Source organism: Halichondria panicea, chromosome 13 (genome assembly GCF_963675165.1).
Source record: "Halichondria panicea chromosome 13, odHalPani1.1, whole genome shotgun sequence".
NCBI classification, from domain to species: Eukaryota; Metazoa; Porifera; class Demospongiae; order Suberitida; family Halichondriidae; genus Halichondria; species Halichondria panicea.
In genome coordinates, this window is record NC_087389.1 from 3,827,807 (window position 1) to 3,852,077 (window position 24,271).

Sequence of the window (24,271 nt, forward strand, 5' to 3'; positions counted from 1 at the left end):
AAGAACAACTCACCACTTGAGGAGCTCAGCATTAGTGTTCCAGTTCAACACTCGAGGAATGCGACCAGACCCTCCCACTCTATGTACAACATGGAACTCCGACTGCACTCTGCATGCATGCGTATATAATACAATACTCACATTAACATTGTGCACATTTCAAGATGTCTTGACCAAAGTCTAGAGCTTATAAGCATTACCAGGTCTGAGGAGTGCATTCTTACAGCTAGGTTCTGGGAAATCATGCATAAGGTCAAAATCAGCAATAGACTACTGTAGAAACACATCATTCTTGGAATTGTGAATACCATTTAATAGTACCCACACCACAAAAAAGCCCATTGACTTCAAAGGAGACAGCCTGACAAAGTCTTACTGAAAAATGGGAGTCAAAAAGCTGAGCACCTATAATTCTACAAGTTAATTTATTCTACTACCTTCAAAACCTCCTTCAAAACCAACGAACTGTCTCGAGAAGCTCAACGATTGTATGATTCTGTGTCTGTGTAATATTAGATCCACCCTTAACCCGTTACAAACTTAACTTCAATTGTTCATGTAGAAATTTCTTCTGTTCAGCTACAACCGTATATATACAACCCCTTTTCGAATTACGAATCTACAGATGTATAGAATGCTAATTGATACAGTCATGCAATGCTACTTTGTTTCTTTCAATACTTTATTGTTATGTGTTGGCTGGACCATTATTTGCCATTTTTCGGCCTTGGACCATGGGCTATAATCCGTGGTAAGGCAAAATTGCTATCCCTCAAATAGGTGATACCATTGAAAGGTGGCAATTACTTTTGAAATACACTCGAGGCAGGACAGAGTGAAATTTAGTGATAGGCACACCAATAGCCTGAATTACATGCAGCTTAGTGTCCAAGCTTCATGAAAATTAATGCGTTTGTTTAGGCAAAATCACATGTTTACCCTATTTCCGTGTATCAAATGTGTGCTGTGAGAGTATCATTCGCTGATACACAAAGATTAATACACAGTCATGTACAGTGCATGCATCCAGTAGAATACCACAAATGTGTGAGTAGTTGTACTTAAATGTATCTTAACTAAGAAATTGCACTGATACCATTGTGTAAGTGAATGAATATATAAAGCTATTCAAAAATATTTCCCCAAAAGTTGTTAGTTGTTATTGTGAGAAATCAAAAACGGGGTGATCGTAAAAAAAATATGTGTAACATCAATTATATTTGGAACTAAAGTATTTTTGGGACAATTTTTTCTTATCAAAAGTTAGAAAATTTATTTAAACTTAATAATGTTTGGACCCTAGCCGTAAGATCTTCTTCAAATCTCTCCCTAACCGAAACGGAAAACTAGCAATTTTGAGCACTGCAAAGGATGTGTAGACATGTACGCAACATTGAACTTTTACATAATTATAGCCGAACTATCTATAGATGTTGTGAAAGTTCCAAACCTTAACCGGAAACCATTGGCCTTTTCTCTCCCTATCCGATTACCCAATAACAATTGTTTACTCAACCTTAATACATTTTTGGATACCCTGTAGCTTATCATTCACCTATACACATGCAGCACTAGTATCAGCACATTTTCTTAGAATGGTTAGATATTTACATTTAAGTACAACTACTCACATATTTGTGGTATATAGTTTATACTCTCTATTGGATGCACTGTACACAATACACATTTTTTGGTTTCACTTTCACAACAGTCTCTTCTTACTAGGTATAGTCTTGGGAGGGGCATAGGCTTAACAAACAGGTTCAACTTGTGAGGAGAAGTTCTTTCGTTATCGCTTCGTACATACAAGCACCTTCGAAGTCAAACCTTGTATGAACGCCTGAACCACTTGTAAATCGAGCCATTGAGGGTTCTTGGTAATGTCCCGCTTCATCAATCTGTCAAGCTCCCCTACACGTTTGAAAGCAAAAAACTATAGTGCTGAAATGAAAGCCCCAAAATTATAATCAACATTGTAAAATTTTCAGCCAGCATCGGCTTGCAATTACCGCTAACTTCAGCTTTTCCCAAAGTCTTTGAAATTGATTTGCAGTGAAATACACGTAAAATAATTTTCTCTCTATCTAGTAGGGGCATATCAGAGATAGTTTGTAGGTCATGTGACCTGAGTATACTTAAATGCTTTAACGAGATCTAGAGGTTGATTTCATTGTCCACAGGTGAACACAAGCAGTCCTGCCGACATTTCACAACAATGCTGGGGATCCTGTCCCTTTGATAGCAACTAAGCAGAGCACCGATAAAATACAGAAGGACGGAATCAGTCAATTTCCAAGCAGATTCTAATTTTAAATCTTCAACCACTAATATATACTTTCAGATTTGTTTCCCCTCTAGAAGATCCACGGCCAAGAAATGCATTGCGGTATGAGAAAATTCTCCTCTCTTGAAACGAGATACAATCCACTGAGGGACTGATGTACTAAACGCTGAGTGTTGAGACATGTATTCAAAAGAACGGGGAACAACTTCATAGAACTTACGATCACTAGCGAGTTCTGCTTGATAATCATCAACGTTTAGAGAGGATGTTCTAAGTTTTTTAAATACTAGCTCTACTTTAGCATCTTGATCTATTCCTAGCTCAGGTAGTGCATGGCGACCGTGAAAGTCATTTCCAAGACAGTACAGTAAGAAGAGGCAGATTTTCGGGTGGCTAAAGGTGAACTTTTGATCAAATTTTCGACAGTCAAAATACTTTATAAAAATTTTCGGGCATGACTATGATCAATAGAAAAAATCCGAGTCCAAACATAAGCCAAGATGATTTGCAAGTGACACCACATCTCGATCAGCTGTTTCACGGACAGCATCAACAATTTAAACACTACTTTTGCCAGAGTAGGAACAATCACCTCGTTCTTATTAAGCCGTTCAATCTGAGATTTGACCTTACTCAACCCCTTAAGCCGCTATAAAACTCGATCGTTACTAGTTGCTGCTCTGTACAAAAATTAAGACAGTATTCATCACCTCTGAAGCAGAATCTTTAGTCACATCTTCGATGGCTAACAATTGTAAATTAAAACTATCTGGCACAATAAATACACAATGGACGCTGAATAAGGAAAAGAGGCAAAATAACAAGACAATGTATGTCTATATCATTACTACACATCAGGTGACTATTTCGGATAACATAAATTGTTAATACACATTTATTATATTAACATCGAAATGGGAGTACCCAAGTTGAAGAAGTTTGTGTCCAGTAGCAAAGGATGGGACACAATACAAGTGTCAGGCGAAGTAGTCATCGATGGCAACTCACTCTGCTATAATCTGAACAAACAGCATGAGTGGAAGTTTGGAGGTGATTACAAAGAGTTCTATGAAACGGTTACAGTGTACATTCGAGAGCTCAAGGCATTAGGAATAGAGCCGTACATTGTGGTGGATGGTATGGATCACGATAACAGCAAGTATCAGACGTACATAGCGAGAAACGAAGAGCGTATCAACCGAATCGCTATCAGTCAATCCAGGGGCACTACACCACATAACGTCGTTCGTCCGTTGTTCATACATACTGTGTTTCTTGATGCACTGAGAGACTTGAAGACAAAATTCTTCATAGCAGACGGAGAGGCAGATCGAGATATTGCATCCCTTGCCAATAGTTTATCTTGCCCTGTTATCAGCGAAGATTCAGACTTCTTCATTTTCAACATTGAAGCTGGCTACATACCATTGACAGGTGGTGACCAACAAACACGAATTGATTTTCAAAAGCCAGTCAAACGATTTCAGTATAAAGAATTCGATAAAAGCTTAAAACTGAACGAAGAACAGCGGCTGTTCTTTCCTTTTATCCTAGGAAATGACTTCCATAAGGGTGTTTCACGGTCCTCACTGCAATTAACATCACGCACACCACTCCACGACATCTCAGAAAAACTAGCAATGCTAGATTTCAGCAATGCAACTTTGACACAATTCGTTTGTCCGAACCCCACAAGCCAGATGGAAAATATCAGATTGTACTACAGAGGGACAGCTCGATCATTTGATGACCTTGCATCTACCAGTTCACTTCTGGAGTTGTATCCACACACCCCAGAGTGGATCATGCAGGAGTACAAGAATGGTAGGTTCATGGCTCCAATAATGAGTCTTGCAACTTGCCCTACTACAAAGCGGTGGCGACACACAATAGTAGTCGAAGATTTCAGTCAACAAAGCGCGTGGAAGGTTACAAAAATTGGAAGAAAATTTATCATTGGGGCTTTACTTGGTGACCAAGCAAACAAGCATCAGATAGTGACAACCGAAATTAAGCCACCACCACCTGACAACTCAAAACTTGCATTGGTGGACACCGAAGTCATCTTAGCTCCAAAGCACACCAAAATTCTACCTGTGCCACTAAAAGATGTTCCACAAATGACAGTCACCGTTCGCAAGGAGATAATGTATCGTGTGTTTCACTATACAGAGCCTGCTGAGTCGGACATTCCTGAGGGGCTACAGTTAGCCATGATCGCAGGGCGCTGCTGGGTACGTAAAGTAGTTTGCGACAATACACACCTGATTCAGTCGCTCGTATGCTGTATTCTAACCTGCTATGGCCATTTTCAAATGATTGATCGAAAAGACGGATGTAAGCTAGCTCAACATGAGATGCTGTTTTTTCTACACTCCTATGCTCAGTGGCAGTGTCTACTACATCACGTTATCGCGTTTAACCAAGTTCTAAGCCACCCCTTTCCATACACAAGCCCTGCTAGGCTATTCTCTTCAAGTTTACTTCTACACTTCTACCAGCAGACCTCACAGGTCCTACAAGAAAAGATGGACACATTGGCAACGAGTATGCTACAAATAATTACAGAGAGCAAGTATTCTACTGAAAGTTTGAAAGATATTGAACTAGAGCCTTCGCAGACAAAGAAACGTCGCACTACATACTGAACTATAAGTATATATATATATCGTAAGGTGACAGGTATTATTATTAAATGCGACTTTAGAGTTTTATACCGACCATTTTTCAAATTATCCGTGAATTTAGTTTCCTCTCATTTGCTAACATCACATGCAGTAAATGTTAATAAATTTATAGAGTGCACATAATATGCAATAGTGTATATTGAAATTTTAATTGAAATACATTGAAGATCATAAATGCACTAAAAACATAGTGATTCAGTATCGTTATGCATACAAGCAACAAAGTCATGCCACAGTGAAAGCAAAATTAAAATCAATACAATCCATGCACAATGAAATGCAAAAAATCGGTCACAACGATTAAAGTGTTTATGTGGTAATATTTCTCTTCACCACCAGCTCCAAGCCTATAGTCAAAATACAAGCTTCCACAATTACGCCATCATGCACAAACCCGTTAATATACAGCATTTTATTAGACATCTGTTCATCTCTTTCGGGAAAATGTGTTCCGACTCAATGCATGGTCATGTATGAACAGAGCCATATATTATGCCAACAGAAGGAACAGTTGTTGATCACAACACCACGAAAGAAAATTTACGGAACTAACTGTTCATCTCAACAACACCGACTGAGGAGGAAATATCTACTAATCGAAAAATCAATCTCACAGCTCAAAGAAAGAATCGAAGTATTGCAGGATCTCTCGAAGCCTTCGCTGAACATCTACCGTAGACAATCAACAAATCTTGACTGTGCATGGCATAGAGATTGAATAATTATACTATTCATGCACTCCTGATTATAGCAACTGTTTTTAAATATACCTGCAGGTGTAACAGAAGAACCCGTTGTTGATCACAACACCACGAAAGAAGATTTCAGAGCTGACACGTATCGAGCTATCTGTTCATCTCAACAACACGAAAGAAGAACACATCAATCAACAAATATCGACTGGGGCACAAAGTTCAGAGTTCATAATTATAATCATAATATATTACTATCAACGTAAATCGTCTCTCAAATTGCACTGTCTGCATGTGCATGCAAAGTCATATCATATCCCTGTAAAGCCAGTTGTTGATCACATGCAACAAGACGTTCACCGGCATAGAGTTCCTTATATCAAATACATAATAGATGCTCTGCATCCAAATATCAACATAGCCTTAGCTTGCGACTTCAGTCTTTACATTACGTTTGCTTGCTTGAACAGAGCCACACGTATACCTGCCATCACGAAAAACCAGCTGTTGATTGCAACACCACGAAAGAAGATTTCACAGCTGACAAAGCTATCAGCTCATCTCAACAACACGAAAGAAACAAATTTCACCGTTGACAATCAAAATGCATAACTCGACTGTGGCATAGAGTTTATTTATACTTTGACATGATTGCAGATTGCAGACGGACAGATCTTCACGAAATTTCTTGATAGAGCTAAATATCGTTCGACAAAATCATCAAACAGCACTCACTAAAGTTCTTTCGCAATAGCTAGTGTAAATTAAACTATTATAGCTACATATAGAGACAGTCATGGTGGCTAATCCACATACAAGTTTTTTACTTATGCTAGTAGCTACACATACATGTCCAACAGCATGGTCACTTTATGAAACCAAGCGAAGGATCACGTGAGCTATAGTGTGTGGGATTTGACATCATAGAGATCTCCACGATAATTGCACCAGTTGACAAAAGGAACCCACAGCATGTCCGGCTTGAGCAACGTGCCATGCGCATGCACACAGTGCAAGGTACTCTCAATACTCATGGTAAGAGAATAAAGTTACCATTATATATATCATAGTTTTGGAGACTCTATAATTATATACAGACTCTATAATTATATACAGACTCTATAATTATATACAAGGTATAGCTGTACATAGTGTGAGTACACTATGTAAGAGTCAAAATAAATAACTTGGGTGCATTATAATTATGCTTCAACACTGCATGCACAAGTCGAATGTTTTATGCCGACTGCACTGCATGCAATAACATTACAGGTTATATATTTTTTATGACGTTATAATTATAAGCTTGTATGAAGTTAGATATAATCATGCAATTCACTATCTCAATTCCTCAAAGGTGACTTGCATGCTTGTACGTGACTACAATCAACCAAAGTATGTCTGGAGACAGCTTATCAGAGGTCCTGTGTCAACTATATAATATTATTACTCCATCTGCGGCATAGTCCATGAGTCACATGAAGCACAACAATTCCAACCACATCAATTTCAACACAATTCACATACTGTACATCTTAATGCCTATATATAATAAGCAACTAAAAACTTGGATTAAAATCACTTAGTGGGACAATCGCTTCAAGTGCATTGGTTCACATACCAACGTTATAGCAGCACAAGCAAGGAGTAGAGAATAAGTAGTCACTACGTCCCAACTAAATTCGGACATATAGTGCTACGTAAAGCAAATGCATATTCACCTTGCCCAGGTTCAAGTTTCTTCTGGACCATCTGCTCAGTGACGGTGAGAGCTTCTACAGCAGCTGTTCTTGGAATCAGAAGAGACACTTGACTAAGTATCTTTACCATCTTACCACGAAATGCTAGAAAGTAAGTTGTTGCACTTATATGTAATGTACATTTGCAAGTTAGTGCTGCACATACAATACAGTAAGCTTCATGTACAATACAATTACCACACAGTTAGGGTTTAGATAAACAGTATGCTTACTCGCAAAGAAGAGCATAAAGTCATCCGCCCCATCAAAGTCCAGACGGGAATACTCTGAACTGACATGGTCGTACACATCAGGGTCACCCACCTACAATACATGCAGGGCAAGCACAAGAGTTATATCAGTATATATGTGAGCACTTCTATAACTTCGTGATAATCCAGTGGCATATACGGCACCAAAATGATTAGTAGGCATGGGAAAAAGGGGCTGGTGCAGTATTAAAAACTTGGGGTGTCCATAGTCGAATACCAGCCGGTTATCATTGTAGCGTGGGAGGGAGAGAACCGTCTGGTTACTCTGGGCGGAACGTTCTGTCAGTCAGGAATGTGATCATCTTGTTAATCACGTGATAATAACCCACAATTTAGTGCGCACTAAATAAAACTGTTATATTCTTGAAAGCTATGTTACATTCTTGCGGGTAAGGCTCCAATGAATATACTCTATCAACATTCCGTCCGAGGACAGAAAAGTATGCCCAGAGTAACCAGACGGTTCTCTCCCTCCCACGCTACAATGAGAACCGGCTGGTATTCGAGACTAGGGTGTCCACATTTGGTGCCATTATCGAATTGTATGAAATCTTTGGAAAAGCCTCCAAAATAAGTGCACTACCTGCTTTCATTGTTTCAATGACACACGTTTTAATGACAGTAGGGCTGACTTTGAAAGTTGAAGATAAAATCAACTATAGTATCTTAGCAACATGCACAATGGGATAAAACCTCCGCCAACCAAGCCCATGGCCAGCAGCACTGGCTTCTGCACATGCACAGGTGCTGATGAGGTCAACAAGATATCATACCACTGATCACTATGGTATGCAGGTAAAGGACACAACAACAGATAATATGGCGGAAACTTGGTGAGGGATAAACATTATTGAAAATAAAAAAATACGGCTATCAACAGTTTGCAAAATGTTCATTGTATGAATCAATGCTTGATTTTCTCGAATGTTTATCCCTCACAAAGCTTCCTGTGCTGACCTTGAGCAGTTTCTGTCTGGCTATTGTGAGGAGGTGTGTGAGGTGGTCCTTGAACACTGGGTGGTCCTTCAGGTGATTGTGGGAGAGGAACGTGATCCACACATCAGCTGATGTCAGACTCAGCAGCTGCATGTGTGGGCGGGAGGAATGGATAGTTATGTTGGGTTAAAACTCTACAGCATGCATGCTTGTTTTTAGACTAGAGTTGCAGTATGCCACTATGTTAAATATTATACAGTGGAACCTCTCTTAAAAGTGTACTAAAAAAGCCAATGTACACCTTAGATTCAGTGTATGAAAGTAACTAGGCATAATGCTACATAGCACAATGACAGCGCTATAGCTACCTGGCTGTTGTGTTTAGTGAACTCAGCCACAACCTGGAGGTACAGTTCCAGAGCCTCCGGAGGCTTGAATGTCAGAGAGTATGTCTGTAGAGAAAAGAAACAAGAAACAAGGGCCTGATAACAGACACACAACCATCATTGATACCACACAGATAACATTCCAGCGTATAGATAGAGACTGCACGCACCACACTGAAAAAACATAACAGTAATCAGATGTCCCACCTGTCCACATAATGTACATATATTATGGCTACAAAGGTTGATAAGGGAATATTGTAGGGTTAGGTTTGCTATTGATGAGAAAGCTGTTTTTGAGCAAGCCCAATATTAACAGTGCCCGAGTCTCACAGGAGTTGTTTGAGCTAGTGCATCCCCACATTACAGACAGAGTAATTAATACTAAGAGTTTAAGCCTGACTATATGTGGTACAATAGTGACGTTGGGAGTGGTGGTCTAGCTGTGCACTGCACATGAGGGCAGATCCCTGCACTCACCCAGAGCAGTGCCAGCTGAGAGGTGCCCAAGTGGACCAGGACTTGACACACCCTCTTCAGGAACACGTATTGCTCCTCCACCACACCTTGCGAGTTGGCCAGTCTGCAAACACAGATATGTACTAAATAATAGTTTACATGGCTTTACTATACAACAGAGTACATTGACCTTCAAGGTCATACATGTACTTTGTCATAATTATGACAAGACAAGCTTCGAATTTGTTAACACTAAGCTACAATGCTAAAGATAAGATTACTATTATACACATATGAATGTTTGAGGGAATGAAAGTGGCAGCAATATGCATTCTATAGATAATTGTACCAGCCCAAAAAATGTAAAAGATTACCACAATGATGTAATGTCCTTTAAACCTTACACCTTACATTGAAGCAGCCATGATTCCATTGAGAGCTTCAGTGGAGAGAAGCAATGAGAGAATCGTGGTCCTGTCTCCCTCTGTCTTGCGAACATCACCCTGAAATCAAGTTAACACTACTTAACTACCATTGTGTAGTCAAAGAACATGTGCTTGATCGACAGCAAAATAATACGTACTTTTCTGGAGAGGATAGGCAGTAGACACTCACAGGCGACAGTCTTAAGTTCCTCCATCCCTATGAGGTTGTAGAGGAGCTTAATGAGCTTGGCGTCCTCCATCAGGAGGGTGGGAAACTCCACCCACTCCACAAAGCTGACTATCGTGCTCAGGGCAGTTTGACGAAGGGGCTCCGACAGAGGAGACTGGGGGATAATAGGTAAATAGTAAGGTAAAAGAGAATGGACGAGTGCATCAGTCACGCTGTGATTTTTTTTGGCTTAGTTGAAAATAGGTAAAGATCACTTCGCATAAAAGCTAAATTCAGTACTAGATAATACCTCTAAGTTGCTAATGAGAAAAGTGAAGACTGTCTGAGACTGCTGGTTGAGGGCAGCTGCCATCTCCCTCTTACGCCCTGAGGTCATGCCAGACTCGTACCCGTGGATGTCCTCAGCCAGACGACAAAATATTAGCAACACCAGCTCCACCTGGGTGGACTGGGAGGGGAGAGGTGTGACAGCATGCAAGGACTGTACTTGAAGTGGTGGCATAATAGTACGCCTAATAATTATACATATTGTATAAGTAGCGAGAAACCATTGAAGTTAGACCAATATCGTATAGCTGGTAATTTTGGTCGACAAGCTGACTTCCTTTTCCCCACGAAAACGTAAAGTGTGATTCACCGCAACGCAGTGCAGGCAATGCAATTTTTTACTTAAGAAAATCAGTGAAACGAATTTTTTACCCCATGAAAATTACCCGCTATACGGTACTTAAATGGAAGCTGTTAATTGGCTCCAACAAACTGTGTACATAATTTTAGTGTGCTAGTGTAACATCACATTTCTCCCCTACACCCATACACACAACAAAATCACTACAATTTCAGTGCATAAAGCAATAATTATACGAGTGTAAAGACTAAAGATTATCTTACCCCACACTTTGAGACAGTCCCCAAGTCAGTGATAAACGAATCCCATCTCTGCGGCCACATCTTTTTGGCTGTTTCCACGGTGACCCTAGCCAGAGCCTCCTTAACGAAAGTGGGCTCTTGATCATAAGGAAGGAGTTTCTGCAGCATGAAAGAGAAGGAGTTGTAGTGCAGTTGAGAAGCACTGACATGATATAATTAGAGTAAAACATCAGCTAGGACTGCATGGATACAACACACAATGTTGCAGGAGCGTAGCCATCATTTTTTGAAGGGGACAAAAAGCGGTCGTAAAGTGACTGTTTACCAGCCGCGCAGCACCAAAAATGTTGACAGGAAGCCATGCTTCTTAATATGATGTCATAATTTACTTATATACCTAGTTGGGTGTGGCCCGATGTTCTATTTGCGCAGGCTAAGAACGAGAGCTAGTCTATAGATTTCAACCAGAATAGCTCACAGTTTAGAGACTACATGTAAATCGTTTTACTTGCCACTAGCTAGCTAACTGCAGCCATACTTGGACCTGTGGATTATCCCCATACTTGCAAGTCTTACTTACCCAGACATCCAATCAGTGGTTCAGCCATACATCTGAGTATCCCTTAAATTACCTGGGATCTTCCCCTAATGTGCATGCATGTATCCAAGTTACCTAGACCATCCAGCTTCCCGCATGGTCTGTCCATGCACCTATAGCCCTTGCGTCTGTACCAAAAGTTATCCAAACCATCCAGGATCTTCCTGGACTATTCTACCCTGACTACAGTAAGACAAGGAAGAAAAGGGGGTGCTCAGCTAGATAAAACTAGAGCACTAAAGTGCAAACCCTCAGCTGGTGACATGATAATACAGAAACCAGAGGAGTGATAATGATGCAGTGCATGTAGCATGTATGACTAGCACAGCAACTCAAGGAGCAATAAAACTAAACTAACAACTGAGACATGCACTGTGGACTGGGATCACAGCAAAGAAGCCTGGAGTCTTAGACTTAGAGAAGTATGGCTCCTGCCAGGCTGGAGAGTAGGATCCAGAGCTAGCTAAGAATCAATCAACAGCAGCAACAACAACCAACCCAGGCCAGTCACAATTCTACTTTGACCCTATTCAATTGTTCCTGGTACGGATCACTTCAGCAGCAAATACATATACCGTACGGGTAGAAAATTTCGAGGGTGTAAATTTTCGTGCAATTCAATATTCTGTCTTATTTGGAAAATTTCGCGGGTAGTAAATTTCGTGGAGTTAGGGTGTGTCACTATCTCGCATGCGTAAACAAAGCCTTTTGCGGGTTTTAATTTTCGTGTTCTGCAGCCACCCACGAAAAACGCGAAATTAAAAACACCTCGAAATTTTCTACCCGTACGGTAGTCAAGGCCACGTGTAGCTATAGCTAGCTGCCAACATGCAAGTTCAAGCTTCTTAGCTTTTGCTCGACAAAGAAGCTTTAACATCAAAATCTGCCACTATTTAAACCAAGATATTGTTGTATAAAGGCTATCCATGCTGTAAACGCAGTACTGTGGCATCCAGGTGAGTAGAAAAGCCCATCACAAACAAACAAACAAACAGACCAACGGACTACTATACCCGTGGCCGCCCACGCACGCCTCGGGTAATAACCTGAGGTGAGTATTAGAAATCCAGAAAAAAGGGGGGATTTCCCCCTTTGCTACGCCACTGTGTTGAATACATATAGATTTCAGCAAGCTATTCATTAGTACAACTGTTGATAAAGTATACATGTACAGTAGCCCCTCGTTAATCCGGTCGCTCTTGGGACTATGCAGTTTGGCCGCGTAAGCAAGGTGGCCAGAATTCAGAAAGTGGATAATTATATGCGTATAAAGTCTATTAAAAAATCTGGTTTATATAGGGCGATCAAAACTGACTAGTTTACGGGAATAGTGAGGTGACAACCTTTCAAGGCGAGTTTTGTGCAGTAGTGATCTAGCTAGCAATTGGTGCCAAACAAAACGGTTGGTATATCGTATCGAGGTGACCGTTCATAGGGGCGGATTAGCGAGAATCTACTATACTCACATTTGAGAGGAACTGAAGCAGGTTCAGTTGGAACTCTCTGCCATCATCCAGACTCAAGCTCCTCCATCGATACCTAGAGAAGAGATACGGACGTATCAGTAATTAGAATATCAAGCTTAAATTAGATGGTACGAAAAACTTCGGTATCATGTTCAACTGCTAATTAGAGTTGATGCAGTCTTTTGACAATAGAGCTGCCCGCTATTTTGTATCTTGCTTAGATAGTGGTGACAACAGTTGGACTATACGAATGTAGAAGGTCTCTCTCTACTCATTGAGCATCCATCAACTCTCACTTTGTACAATATGAACACTCACTTAACAAAATGCTCCATGAGTTGCAATCCAAAGTGCCTGATGACAGGGACGTGCTCCTCGGACAGAATGAAGCCACACCTCAAACAGTACGGACTCTCATCTTTGAACTGCTCCACTTTCTATAAAAACAAGAAATTAAAATTGACAGCTAAATGTATTTCAGTAATTCAGCAAAAGTGATACGCAAACAGGGACTTCGAACAAACAGTAGAAATCAACAGAAATCAAGCATGAAATCCGATATCTTTCATGAAATCACAAAATCTCAAATGAAATCGTAACAGGACTAGGCAACCATGCCTTTTTTTTTTAAAGGGGGTCTCCAGTGTAGGTGAAGATTACACCCTTTCTTCGAACCGCACTCATTGTCTCTATTGAGATGATTTTTGTGAAGAGATTGTCTCCTATCAGTGTGCAGTGAGCAGCTCTGAACGTTGAACGCGAACAATTAGCTAGAATCAGATGTCATTGTTCAATTACCACATCCCTAAAACGTCATGCTAACATTTACTAGGAGATTACTAGTAAGCTTACAACACTTTCATCATGACTTGTGCTAGTCATGTTACTTTGTGCACAATATTTGTGTAGAGCTATTGGTAGTTCGGCACTCTTCCGTTCTTATTCTTATTATATAGATCTACTCTTTCTCCTAGTATTAAGCTAGATCATAGCCCTGGTTCCAGGCTAGATCTAGATCAGGGTCCATAGGCAATCTATCTAGATTAGGTCTTGGAAGTACAAAACCTACCTGACTACACTCTGCTCTCTCTGCCTGAATGGACGAGGGGTCCATGATCTTGTTGACACAGGATATGAGGTCTCGACACAGCAGCAACAAGGCATCCTGCTTCTCATGCTCAGAGGACCATTGGACAGCCATCTTCAACCTCGTGGTCTTGCAGCATTCAGCCCCTCCCACTTCCTAATTTTCAAACATTCGCACTCTGTGGCATGCACTAGCCTCGATTCCAGGCCGATTAAAATACGTATTTTAATCGGCCTTGAATCGAGGCTAGGCATGCACTCACTGTCTAGATTTATAATAATATTGATACATAAAATTTGCATACTTTAGTATAATAATACATGCACACTGTTTTAATTGATGAGCCTATTATTAACAGTGAATTATGTCCCTCATTCCAAACAGCACCTACCCCATCATACTACAACCTTCTTCGTTCTATACACCAGCCATCCTACCCTATGGTGTAAACCAAAATGGTTCCTGAGATATCGTCCAATGATGGCTGAACAATCCAGTGTAAGACATGCATGCACGTACCCCACTGTTAGAAGGTGACAAAAACACTGTTTTATATGATTGTTGCTTTATAAAAAGTAAATCGCATGTCCGTTATGTCAACGCACAGGGTGAATGCTCTCCGAGCATCTTGTTTCGAGAATAATTGTACGATGTACATGCAGTGTATCCAGACTATTACCACAAATTATTGATAAGTACCGTATATATAGCGGGTTATTTTCGTATGGTGGATTTTTTGTATTTCGTAATTAATTATTTTACTGCAATAGGTTCAACGCCCTGCACTATCCTGAGCTGTACGAATACTTAAAATACGAATGGGTAGCTCATACAAAAATTACCCCTATACGGTACTTGTACTTAGTGCTGCTGATCATATGATCTCCAGCCAATCAGCTTGTATATAGTCACCTGACCATAACTTAATAATGCACGCTATGAAGTAACAATTAAAATAAATGTAGCCATAGAAAACGGGGTTCTATGAATATCTAATGTATCGTGATACTATTGTTACATTAATTGCTCATGATCACTATCGATAAACATGCAGTGATTTAGATGCTGTAGAATTCAATCCACAAAGTTAGACAATGATGCAAATCTGTTCTGAGTAGGGATCGAATATTGTAATCGAACAGCATGGGCTTGGCGAACAGGTTCGACTGGTGCATCCGGGAGAAGCTCTTTCGTTATTGCATTGTACATAATCCTCCCTTCTTCGTCAAGCATTGAGTAGAGAGGATCGGGTAAGTTCACGAAAAATCTTTGAAATACTGTTGCAGAGAACATACGACCCAGGCTTGTGTAGGTAAAAGGGCAGCCGAGGATCTGGTTGAAAGTATTGGCAAGGTGAAGCATGCATTCCCATTGAGCTAAGTAGTGGATCCGATCAAGAGCCTTCATTTGGTTACGGCAATCCTTAATTTCATCACTGCCTTTACAGAGACACTTTTGAAGGCAGAGAATTAGAGCCAAAATGAAAGCCTTGAATCGATGGTCCACACTTGAGTGAATAGCCATCAACCAACACCGGCTTGCAACTACTGCTAATTTCAGATCTTCAGAGACATTCTCCAATTCCGCTGAAATTTGCTTGCACTGAAATACACGTAAAACGATGTCTCTTTGTTTTATTTTGGGCATATCAGGAATATTCAACAAATTGTGTGATCCAAGAATCTCTAAATGCTTCTCATTGAGCGAGGAGGAAACGTTGCGTTCTTCTAATTTACACAGCGATTTTTGCCTGACCCTCACAATAATTTCAGGGATACTGCCACTTTCATAGCAACTAATGAGAGCACCAATAGCATACAGAAGGACCGAATTGGTCACTTTCCAAGCAGACTCTCTCTTCATATCTTCAACAACTAGTAGATAATTCCAGATTTTGCTCCCCTTCAGAATATGGCCTACCAAGAAATGCATTACATTGCGCGAAAACTCTCCTCTTTTGAAACGAGATACAATCCACTGAGGGACTGATGTACTAAATGCTGAGTGTTGAGACAGGTCTTCAAATGAATGAGGGACAACTTCATAAAACTTACGATCACTAGCGAGTTCTCCTTGATAATCATCAATGTTTAAAGAGGAGTTATTAAGCTTTTCAACTATTAACTCTACTTTAGCCTCCTGATCAATTCCTAGCTCAGGTAGTGCATGGCGACCGTGAAAGTCGTTGCCAAGACAGTATGGTAAGAAAAGGCGAATTTGAGGGTGGCTAAAGCTGCATGTTCGATCAAATTTCTGATAGTGAAAATACTGCACCTCTGTTTTAAGGTCTTGTAAATTGTGCGGTATGAGAATCAGTCCGTGGTTTATGTTAAAAATGAAGAAATCCGAGTCCAAACCTAAGACGGGACAGCCAAGATGATTTGCAAGTGACACCACATCTCGATCAGCTTCACCATCGGCAACAAAGAACCTAGCCCCAATGGTTTTACGAACAGCATCGACAAACACAACTTTTGCCAGATTAGGAACAATCATCTTGTTCTTTTTAAGCTGTTCAATCTGAGATTTGGCCCTACTCAACATCCTAAGTCGCTGTAAAACTCGATCATCACTAGTTGCTGCCTTTTCATTTTCATAATCAATACCATCGACTACCACATAGGCCTCGATTCCGATAGATTTTAGCATTGTAAAGAAATCTAGAACCTTCTCATAAAACTCACAATAATCACCCCATCCAATTCCACAAAACAGTTGATAGGACAAGCTAAATCCATCAATGACAATCCTACTGGAAACTTTTTTCAGGGTTACAAACTCGAAGTGCCCCTTCTCGTTCATGTAGGTGGTTAAGGTCCGAATTCCCATGATCAACAATCGATACAGCAATTAAGTTCACAAAAACTTCCTGTCAGTGAATGATCTTGGCCACACACACTACTTGAACACAGTCAGTTTTTGTATAGCTATAGATCTAATGCACCATTAGCTGTGATCGCCAAAGCAGCAGTGAAATGAAACTAAATTCACTGACCGATAATTATAATACAAAACTGGCTACTATACCTATATGGGGAAAAACAATTCCTGAAATTTTGAAAACCACCATATAAGTACTTATATAATAGTATTTGTTCGTTATATAAAAGAGCATTCTTAGAGGCCGTGACATCAGCAATCTATACTACTGTAGAAACACATCATTCTTGGAATTGTGAATACCATTTAATAGTACCCACACCACAAAAAAGCCCAAAGGAGACAGCCTGACAAAGTCTTACTGAAAAAATGGGAGTCAAAAAGCTGAGCACCTATAATTCTACAAGTTAATTTATTCTACTACCTTCAAAACCACCTTCAAAACCAACGAACTGTCTCGAGAAGCTCAACGATTGTATGATTCTGTGTCTGTGTAATATTAGATCCACCCTTAACCCGTTACAAACTTAACTTCAATTGTTCATGTAGAAATTTCTTCTGTTCAGCTACAACCGTATATATACAACCCCTTTTCGAATTACGAATCTACAGATGTATAGAATGCTAATTGATACAGTCATGCAATGCTACTTTGTTTCTTTCAATACTTTATTGTTATGTGTTGGCTGGACCATAATTTGCCATTTTTTGGCCTTGGACCATGGGCTATAATCCGTGGTAAGGCAAAATTGCTATCCCTCAAATAGGTGATACCATTGAAAGGTGGCAATGAAGACATTTACTTTTGAAATACACTCGAGGCAGGACAGAGTGAAATTTAGTGATAGGCACACCAATAGCCTGAATTATATGCAACTTAGTGTCTATAGAAATTCAAGCTTCATGAAATGCGTTTGTTTAGGCAAAATCACATGTTTACCCTATTTCCGTGTATCAAATGTGTGCCGTGACAGTATCATTCGCTGATACACAAAGATTAATACACAGTCATGTACAGTGCATGCATCCAGTAGAATACCACAAATGTGTGAGTAGTTGTACTTAAATGTATCTTAACTAAGAAATTGCACTGATACCATTGTGTAGGTGAATGAATATAAAGCTTATTTAAAAATATTTCCCCAAAAGTTGTTAGTTGTTATTGTGAGAAATCAAAAACGGGGTGATCGTAAAAAAAAATGTGTGTAACATTAATTATCTCTGGAACTAAAGTATTTTTGGGACAATTTTTTCTTATCAAAAGTTAGAAAATTTATTTAAGTAATAATGTCTGGACCCTAGCCGTAAGATCTTCTTCAAATCTCTCCCTAACCGAAACGGAAAACTAGCAATTGTTCGCACTGCAAAGGATGTGTACGCAACATTGAACCTTTTACATAATTATAGCCAAACTATCTATAGATGTTGTGAAAGTTCCAAAACGTAGCCGGAAACCATTGGCCTTTTCTCTCCCTATCCGATTACCCAATAACAATTGTTTACTCAACCTTAATACATTTTTGGATACCCTGTAGCTTATCATTCACCTATACACATGCACTGGTATCAGCACATTTTCTTAGAATGGTTAGATATTTACATTTAAGTACAACTACTCACATATTTGTGGTATATAGTTTATAGGATTGGATGCACTGTACACAATACACATTTTTTGGTTTTACTTTCACAACAGTCTCAGTCTTCTTACTAGGTATAGTCTTGGGAGCAGCATAGGTTTAACAAACAGGTTCAACTTGTGAGGAGAAGTTCTTTCGTTATCGCTTCGTACATACAAGCACCTTCGAAGTCAAACCTTGTATGAACGCCTGAACCACTTGTAAAAAACCTGTGAAATACTATTCCTGAGAACATTCGGCCCAGACTAGTGTAAGTAAATGGATAGTTCAGAATTTGATTGAATGAATTTGCAAGGTGGAGCATGCATTCCCACTGTGCTAAATAGTGGATCCGGCGAAGGCGAGCCATTGAGGGTTCTTGGTAATGTCCCGCTTTATCTATCTGTCAAGCTCCCCTACACGTTTGAAAGCAAAAAACTATAGTGCTGAAATGAAAGCCCCAAAATTATAATCAACATTGTAAAATTTTCAGCCAGCATCGGCTTGCAATTACCGCTAACTTCAGCTTTTCCCAAAGTCTTTGAAACCGATTTGCAGTGAAATACACGTAAAATAATTTTCTCTCTATCTAGTAGGGGCATATCAGAGATAGTTTGTAGGTCATGTGACCTGAGTATACTTAAATGCTTTAACGAGATCTAGAGGTTGATTTCATTGTCGACAGGTGAACACAAGCAGTCCTGCCGACTTTTCACAACAATGCTGGGGATCCTGTCCCTTTGATAGCAACTAAGCAGAGCACCGATAAAATACAAAAGGATGGAATCAGTCAATTTCCAAGCAGATTCTAGTTTTAAATCTTCAACCACTAATATATACTTTCAGATTTGTTTCCCCTCTAGAAGATCCACGGCCAAGAAATGCATTGCGGTATGAGAAAATTCTCCTCTCTTGAAACGAGATACAATCCACTGAGGGACTGATGTACTAAACGCTAAGTGTTGAGACATGTATTCAAAAGAACGAGGAACAACTTCATAGAACTTACGATCACTAGCGAGTTCTGCTTGATAATCATCAACGTTTAAAGAGGATGTTCTAAGTTTTTTATACTAGCTCTACTTTAGCATCTTGATCAATTCCTAGCTCAGGTAGTGCATGGCGACCGTGAAAGTCATTTCCAAGACAGTACAGTAAGAAGAGGCAGATTTTCGGGTGGCTAAAGGTGAACTTTTGATCAAATTTTCGACAGTCAAAATACTTTATTTAAAAATTTTCGGGCATGACTATGATGCAATAGAAAAAATCCGAGTCCAAACCTAAGCCAAGATGATTTGCAAGTGACACCACATCTCGATCAGCTGTTTCACGGACAGCATCAACAATTTAAACACTACTTTTGCCAGAGTAGGAACAATCACCTCGTTCTTTTTAAGCCGTTCAATCTGAGATTCGACCTTATACTCAACGCCTTAAGCCGCTGTAAAACTCGATCGTTACTAGTTGCTGCTCTGTACAAAATTTAAGACAGTATTCATCACCTCTGAAGCAGAATCTTTAGTCACATCTTCGATGGCTAACAATTGTAAATTAAAACTATCTGGCACAATAAATACACAATGGACGCTGAATAAGGAAAAGAGGCAAAATAACAAGACAATGTATGTCTATAAGGTGCTATAAACCTAAGTTTATTCATTACTACACATCAGGTGACTATTTCGGATAACATAAATTGTTAATACACATTTATTATATTAACATCGAAATGGGAGTACCCAAGTTGAAGAAGTTTGTGTCCAGTAGCAAAGGATGGGACACAATACAAGTGTCAGGCGAAGTAGTCATCGATGGCAACTCACTCTGCTATAATCTGAACAAACAGCATGAGTGGAAGTTTGGAGGTGATTACAAAGAGTTCTATGAAACGGTTACAGTGTACATTCGAGAGCTCAAGGCATTAGGAATAGAGCCGTACATTGTGGTGGATGGTATGGATCACGATAACAGCAAGTATCAGACGTACATAGCGAGAAACGAAGAGCGTATCAATGGAATTGCTAACAGCCAATCCCTAGGCACAGCACCACGCAACATTGTTCGTCCACTGTTCATACATACTGTGTTTCTTGATGCACTGAGAGACTTGAAGACAAAATTCTTCATAGCAGACGGAGAGGCAGATCGAGATATTGCATCACTTGCCAATAGTTTATCTTGCCCTGTTATCAGTGAAGATTCAGACTTCTTTATTTTCAACATTGAAGCTGGCTACATACCATTGACAGGTGGTGACCAACAAACACGAATTGATTTTCAAAAGCCAGTCAAACGATTTCAGTATAAAGAATTCGATAAAAGCTTAAAACTGAACGAAGAACAGCGGCTGTTCTTTCCTTTTATCCTAGGCAATGACTTCCATAAGGGTGTTTCACGGTCCTCACTGCAATTAACCTCACGCACACCACTCCACGACATCTCAAGAAAACTAGCAATGCTAGATTTCAGCAATGCAACTTTGACACGATTCGTTTGTCCGAACCCCACAAGCCAGATGGAAAATATCAAATTGTACTACAGAGGGACAGCTCGATCATTTGATGACCTTGCATCTACCAGTTCACTTCTGGAGTTGTATCCACACACCCCGGAGTGGATCATGCAGGAGTACAAGAATGGTAGGTTCATGGCTCCAATAATGAGTCTTGCAACTTGCCCTACTACAAAGCGGTGGCGACACACAATAGTAGTCGAAGATTTCAGTCAACAAAGCGCGTGGAAGGTTACAAAAATTGGAAGAAAATTTATCATTGGGGCTTTACTTGGTGACCAAGCAAACAAGCATCAGATAGTGACAACCGAAATTAAGCCACCACCACCTGACAACTCAAAACTTGCATTGGTGGACACCGAAGTCATCTTAGCTCCAAAGCACACCAAAATTCTACCTGTGCCACTAAAAGATGTTCCACAAATGCCAGTCACCGTTCGCAAAGAGATAATGTATCGTGTGTTTCACTATACAGAGCCTGCTGAGTCGGACATTCCTGAGGGGCTACAGTTAGCCATGATCGCAGGGCGCTGCTGGGTACGTAAAGTAGTTTGCGACAATACACACCTGATTCAGTCGCTCGTATGCTGTATTCTAACCTGCTATGGCCATTTTCAAATGATTGATCGAAAAGACGGATGTAAGCTAGCTCAACATGAGATGCTGTTTTTTCTACACTCCTATGCTCAGTGGCAGTGTCTACTACATCACGTTATCGCGTTTAACCAAGTTCTAAGCCACCCCTTTCCATACACAAGCCCTGCTAGGCTATTCTCTTCAAGTTTACTTCTACACTTCTACCAGCAGACCTCACAGGTCCTACAAGAAAAGATGGACACATTGGCAACGAGTATGCTACAAATAATTACAGAGAGCAAGTATTCTACTGAAAGTTTGAAAGATATTGAACTAGAGCCTTCGCAGACAAAGAAACGTCGCACTACATACTGAACTATAAGTATATATATATATCGTAAGGTGACAGGTATTATTATTAAATGCGACTTTAGAGTTTTATACCGACCATTTTTCAAATTATCCGTGAATTTAGTTTCCTCTCATTTGCTAACATCACATGCAGTAAATGTTAATAAATTTATAGAGTGCACATAATATGCAATAGTGTATATTGAAATTTTAATTGAAATACATTGAAGATCATAAATGCACTAAAAACATAGTGATTCAGTATCGTTATGCATACAAGCAACAAAGTCATGCCACAGTGAAAGCAAAATTAAAATCAATACAATCCATGCACAATGAAATGCAAAAAATCGGTCACAACGATTAAAGTGTTTATGTGGTAATATTTCTCTTTACAACCAGCTCCAAACCTATAGTCAAAATACAAGCTTCCACAATTACGCTATCATGCACAAACCTGTTAATATACAGCATTTTATTAGAATCTGTTCATCTCTTTCGGGAAAATGTGTTCCGACTCAATGCATGCATGGTCATGTATGAACAGAGCCATATATTATGCCAACAGAAGGAACAGTTGTTGATCACAACACCACGAAAGAAAATTTACGGAACTAACTGTTCATCTCAACAACACCGACTGAGGAAGAAATATCTACTAATCGAAAAATCAATCTCACAGCTCAAAGAAAGAATCGAAGTATTGCAGGATCTCTCGAAGCCTTCGCTGAATATCTACCGTAGACAATCAACAAATCTTGACTGTGCATGGCATAGAGATTGAATAATAAAATAATATAATTATACTATTCATGCACTCCTGATTATAGCAACTGTTTTTAAATGTACCTGCAGGTGTAACAGAAGAACCCGTTGTTGATCACAACACCACGAAAGAAGATTTCAGAGCTGACACGTATCGAGCTATCTGTTCATCTCAACAACACGAAAGAAGAACACATCAATCAACAAATATCGACTGGGGCACAAAGTTCAGAGTTCATAATTATAATCATAATATATTACTATCAACGTAAATCGTCTCTCAAATTGCACTGTCTGCATGTGCATGCAAAGTCATATCATATCCCTGTAAAGCCAGTTGTTGATCACATGCAACAAGACGTTCACCGGCATAGAGTTCCTTATATCAAATACATAATAGATGCTCTGCACCCAAATCAACATAGCCTTAGCTTGTGACTTTAGTCTTTACATTACGTTTGCTTGCTTGAACAGAGCCACACGCATACCTGCCATCACGAAAAACCAGCTGTTGATTACAACACCACGAAAGAAGATTTCACATGCAGCTGACAAAGCTATCAGCTCATCTCAACAACACGAAAGAAACAAATTTCACCGTTGACAATCAAAATGCATAACTCGACTGTGGCATAGAGTTAATTTATACTTTGACATGATTGCAGATTGCAGACGGACAGATCTTCACGAAATTTCTTGATAGAGTTCGACAAAATCATCAAACAGTACTCACAAAAGTTATTTCGCAATAGCTAGTGTAAATTAAACTATTATAGCTACATAGACACAGTGGCATGGTGGCTAATCCACATACAAGTTTTTTACTTATGCTAGTAGCTACACATACATGTCCAACAGCATGGTCACTTTATGAAACCAAGCGAAGGATCACGTGAGCTATAGTGTGTGGGATTTGATATCATAGAGATCTCCACGATAATTGCACCAGTTGACAAAAGGAACCCACAGCATGTCCGGCTTGAGCAACGTGCCATGCACATGCATGCACAGTGCATGGTACTCTCAATACTCATGGTAAGAGAATAAAGTTACCATTATATATATCATCGTTTTGGAGACTCTATAATTATATACAGACTCTATAATTATATACAGACTCTATAATTATATACAAGGTATAGCTGTACACTCACACTATGTAAGAGTCAAAATAAATAACTTGGGTGCATTATAATTATGCTTCAACACTGCATGCACAAGTCGAATGTTTTATGCCGACTGCACTGCATGCAATAACATTACGGGTTATATATATATTTTTTATGACGTTATAATTATAAGCTTGTATGAAGTTAGATATAATCATGCAATTCACTATCTCAATTCCTCAAAGATGACTTGCATGCTTGTACGTGACTACAATCAACCAAAGTATGTCTGGAGACAGCTTATCAGAGGTCCTGTGTCAACTATAATATTATTACCCGATCTGCGGCATAGTCCATGAGTCACATGA

The 24,271-nt window shown here is 39.6% G+C and overlaps 4 protein-coding genes across 6 annotated transcripts; 2 read left to right on the forward strand and 2 right to left on the reverse strand.

Moving 5' to 3' along the window:
• Positions 1-13: 13 nt before the first annotated feature.
• Positions 14-17,942, reverse strand: LOC135346740 (exportin-5-like). 3 transcript variants are annotated; one of them, XR_010398105.1, is made up of 13 exons: positions 14,074-17,942; positions 13,323-13,441; positions 13,005-13,077; positions 10,962-11,099; positions 10,360-10,518; positions 10,039-10,224; positions 9,867-9,958; positions 9,477-9,579; positions 8,979-9,062; positions 8,632-8,757; positions 7,636-7,726; positions 7,385-7,452; positions 14-109 (listed from the first exon to the last, which is right to left on the reverse strand). XR_010398105.1 is itself a non-coding variant. In XM_064544468.1 (13 exons), exons 1-13 carry the CDS (start codon positions 14,203-14,205, stop codon positions 7,050-7,052), a joined length of 1,473 nt encoding a protein of 490 aa, XP_064400538.1. In that variant the 5' UTR covers positions 14,206-17,942; the 3' UTR covers positions 5,129-7,049. The 3 variants fall into 3 exon arrangements, 2 of the variants coding, with proteins under 2 accessions (XP_064400538.1, XP_064400540.1); XM_064544468.1 differs by lacking the exon at positions 14-109 and adding an exon at positions 5,129-7,096 and having other exon boundaries at positions 7,385-7,507; XM_064544470.1 differs by lacking the exon at positions 14-109 and adding an exon at positions 7,314-7,339 and having other exon boundaries at positions 7,385-7,507.
• On the forward strand, positions 2,967-5,146 carry LOC135346744 (protein asteroid homolog 1-like). Its single transcript, XM_064544474.1, has one exon. It carries the CDS (start codon positions 3,199-3,201, stop codon positions 4,930-4,932), a length of 1,734 nt encoding a protein of 577 aa, XP_064400544.1. The 5' UTR covers positions 2,967-3,198; the 3' UTR covers positions 4,933-5,146.
• On the reverse strand, positions 14,985-17,942 carry LOC135346739 (protein asteroid homolog 1-like). The gene has a single exon (XM_064544467.1). The coding sequence runs from the start codon at positions 16,918-16,920 to the stop codon at positions 15,166-15,168; it is 1,755 nt and encodes a 584-aa protein (XP_064400537.1). The 5' UTR covers positions 16,921-17,942; the 3' UTR covers positions 14,985-15,165.
• Positions 17,943-20,319: 2,377 nt separating this feature from the next.
• Positions 20,320-22,267, forward strand: LOC135346743 (protein asteroid homolog 1-like). Its single transcript, XM_064544472.1, has one exon. It carries the CDS (start codon positions 20,320-20,322, stop codon positions 22,051-22,053), a length of 1,734 nt encoding a protein of 577 aa, XP_064400542.1. The 3' UTR covers positions 22,054-22,267.
• Positions 22,268-24,271: the final 2,004 nt, after the last annotated feature.

What these genes read in the sequence shown, in the direction of transcription:
- LOC135346744 (XM_064544474.1), top strand. Translation starts at nt 3,199, where the DNA reads ATGGGAGTACCCAAGTTGAAGAAGTTTGTGTCCAGTAGCAAAGGATGG.
- LOC135346740 (XM_064544468.1), bottom strand. Translation starts at nt 14,205, where the DNA reads ATGGCTGTCCAATGGTCCTCTGAGCATGAGAAGCAGGATGCCTTGTTG. An exon ending in CTCAGCTGGCACTGCTCTGG is followed by an intron (nt 9,063 to 9,476) that starts GTGAGTGCAGGG and finishes TTTTCTCTACAG; the next exon opens with ACATACTCTCTGACATTCAA. An exon ending in CCAGACAGAAACTGCTCAAG is followed by an intron (nt 7,727 to 8,631) that starts GTCAGCACAGGA and finishes CATGTATTGTAG; the next exon opens with GTGGGTGACCCTGATGTGTA.
- LOC135346739 (XM_064544467.1), bottom strand. Translation starts at nt 16,920, where the DNA reads ATGGGAATTCGGACCTTAACCACCTACATGAACGAGAAGGGGCACTTC.
- LOC135346743 (XM_064544472.1), top strand. Translation starts at nt 20,320, where the DNA reads ATGGGAGTACCCAAGTTGAAGAAGTTTGTGTCCAGTAGCAAAGGATGG.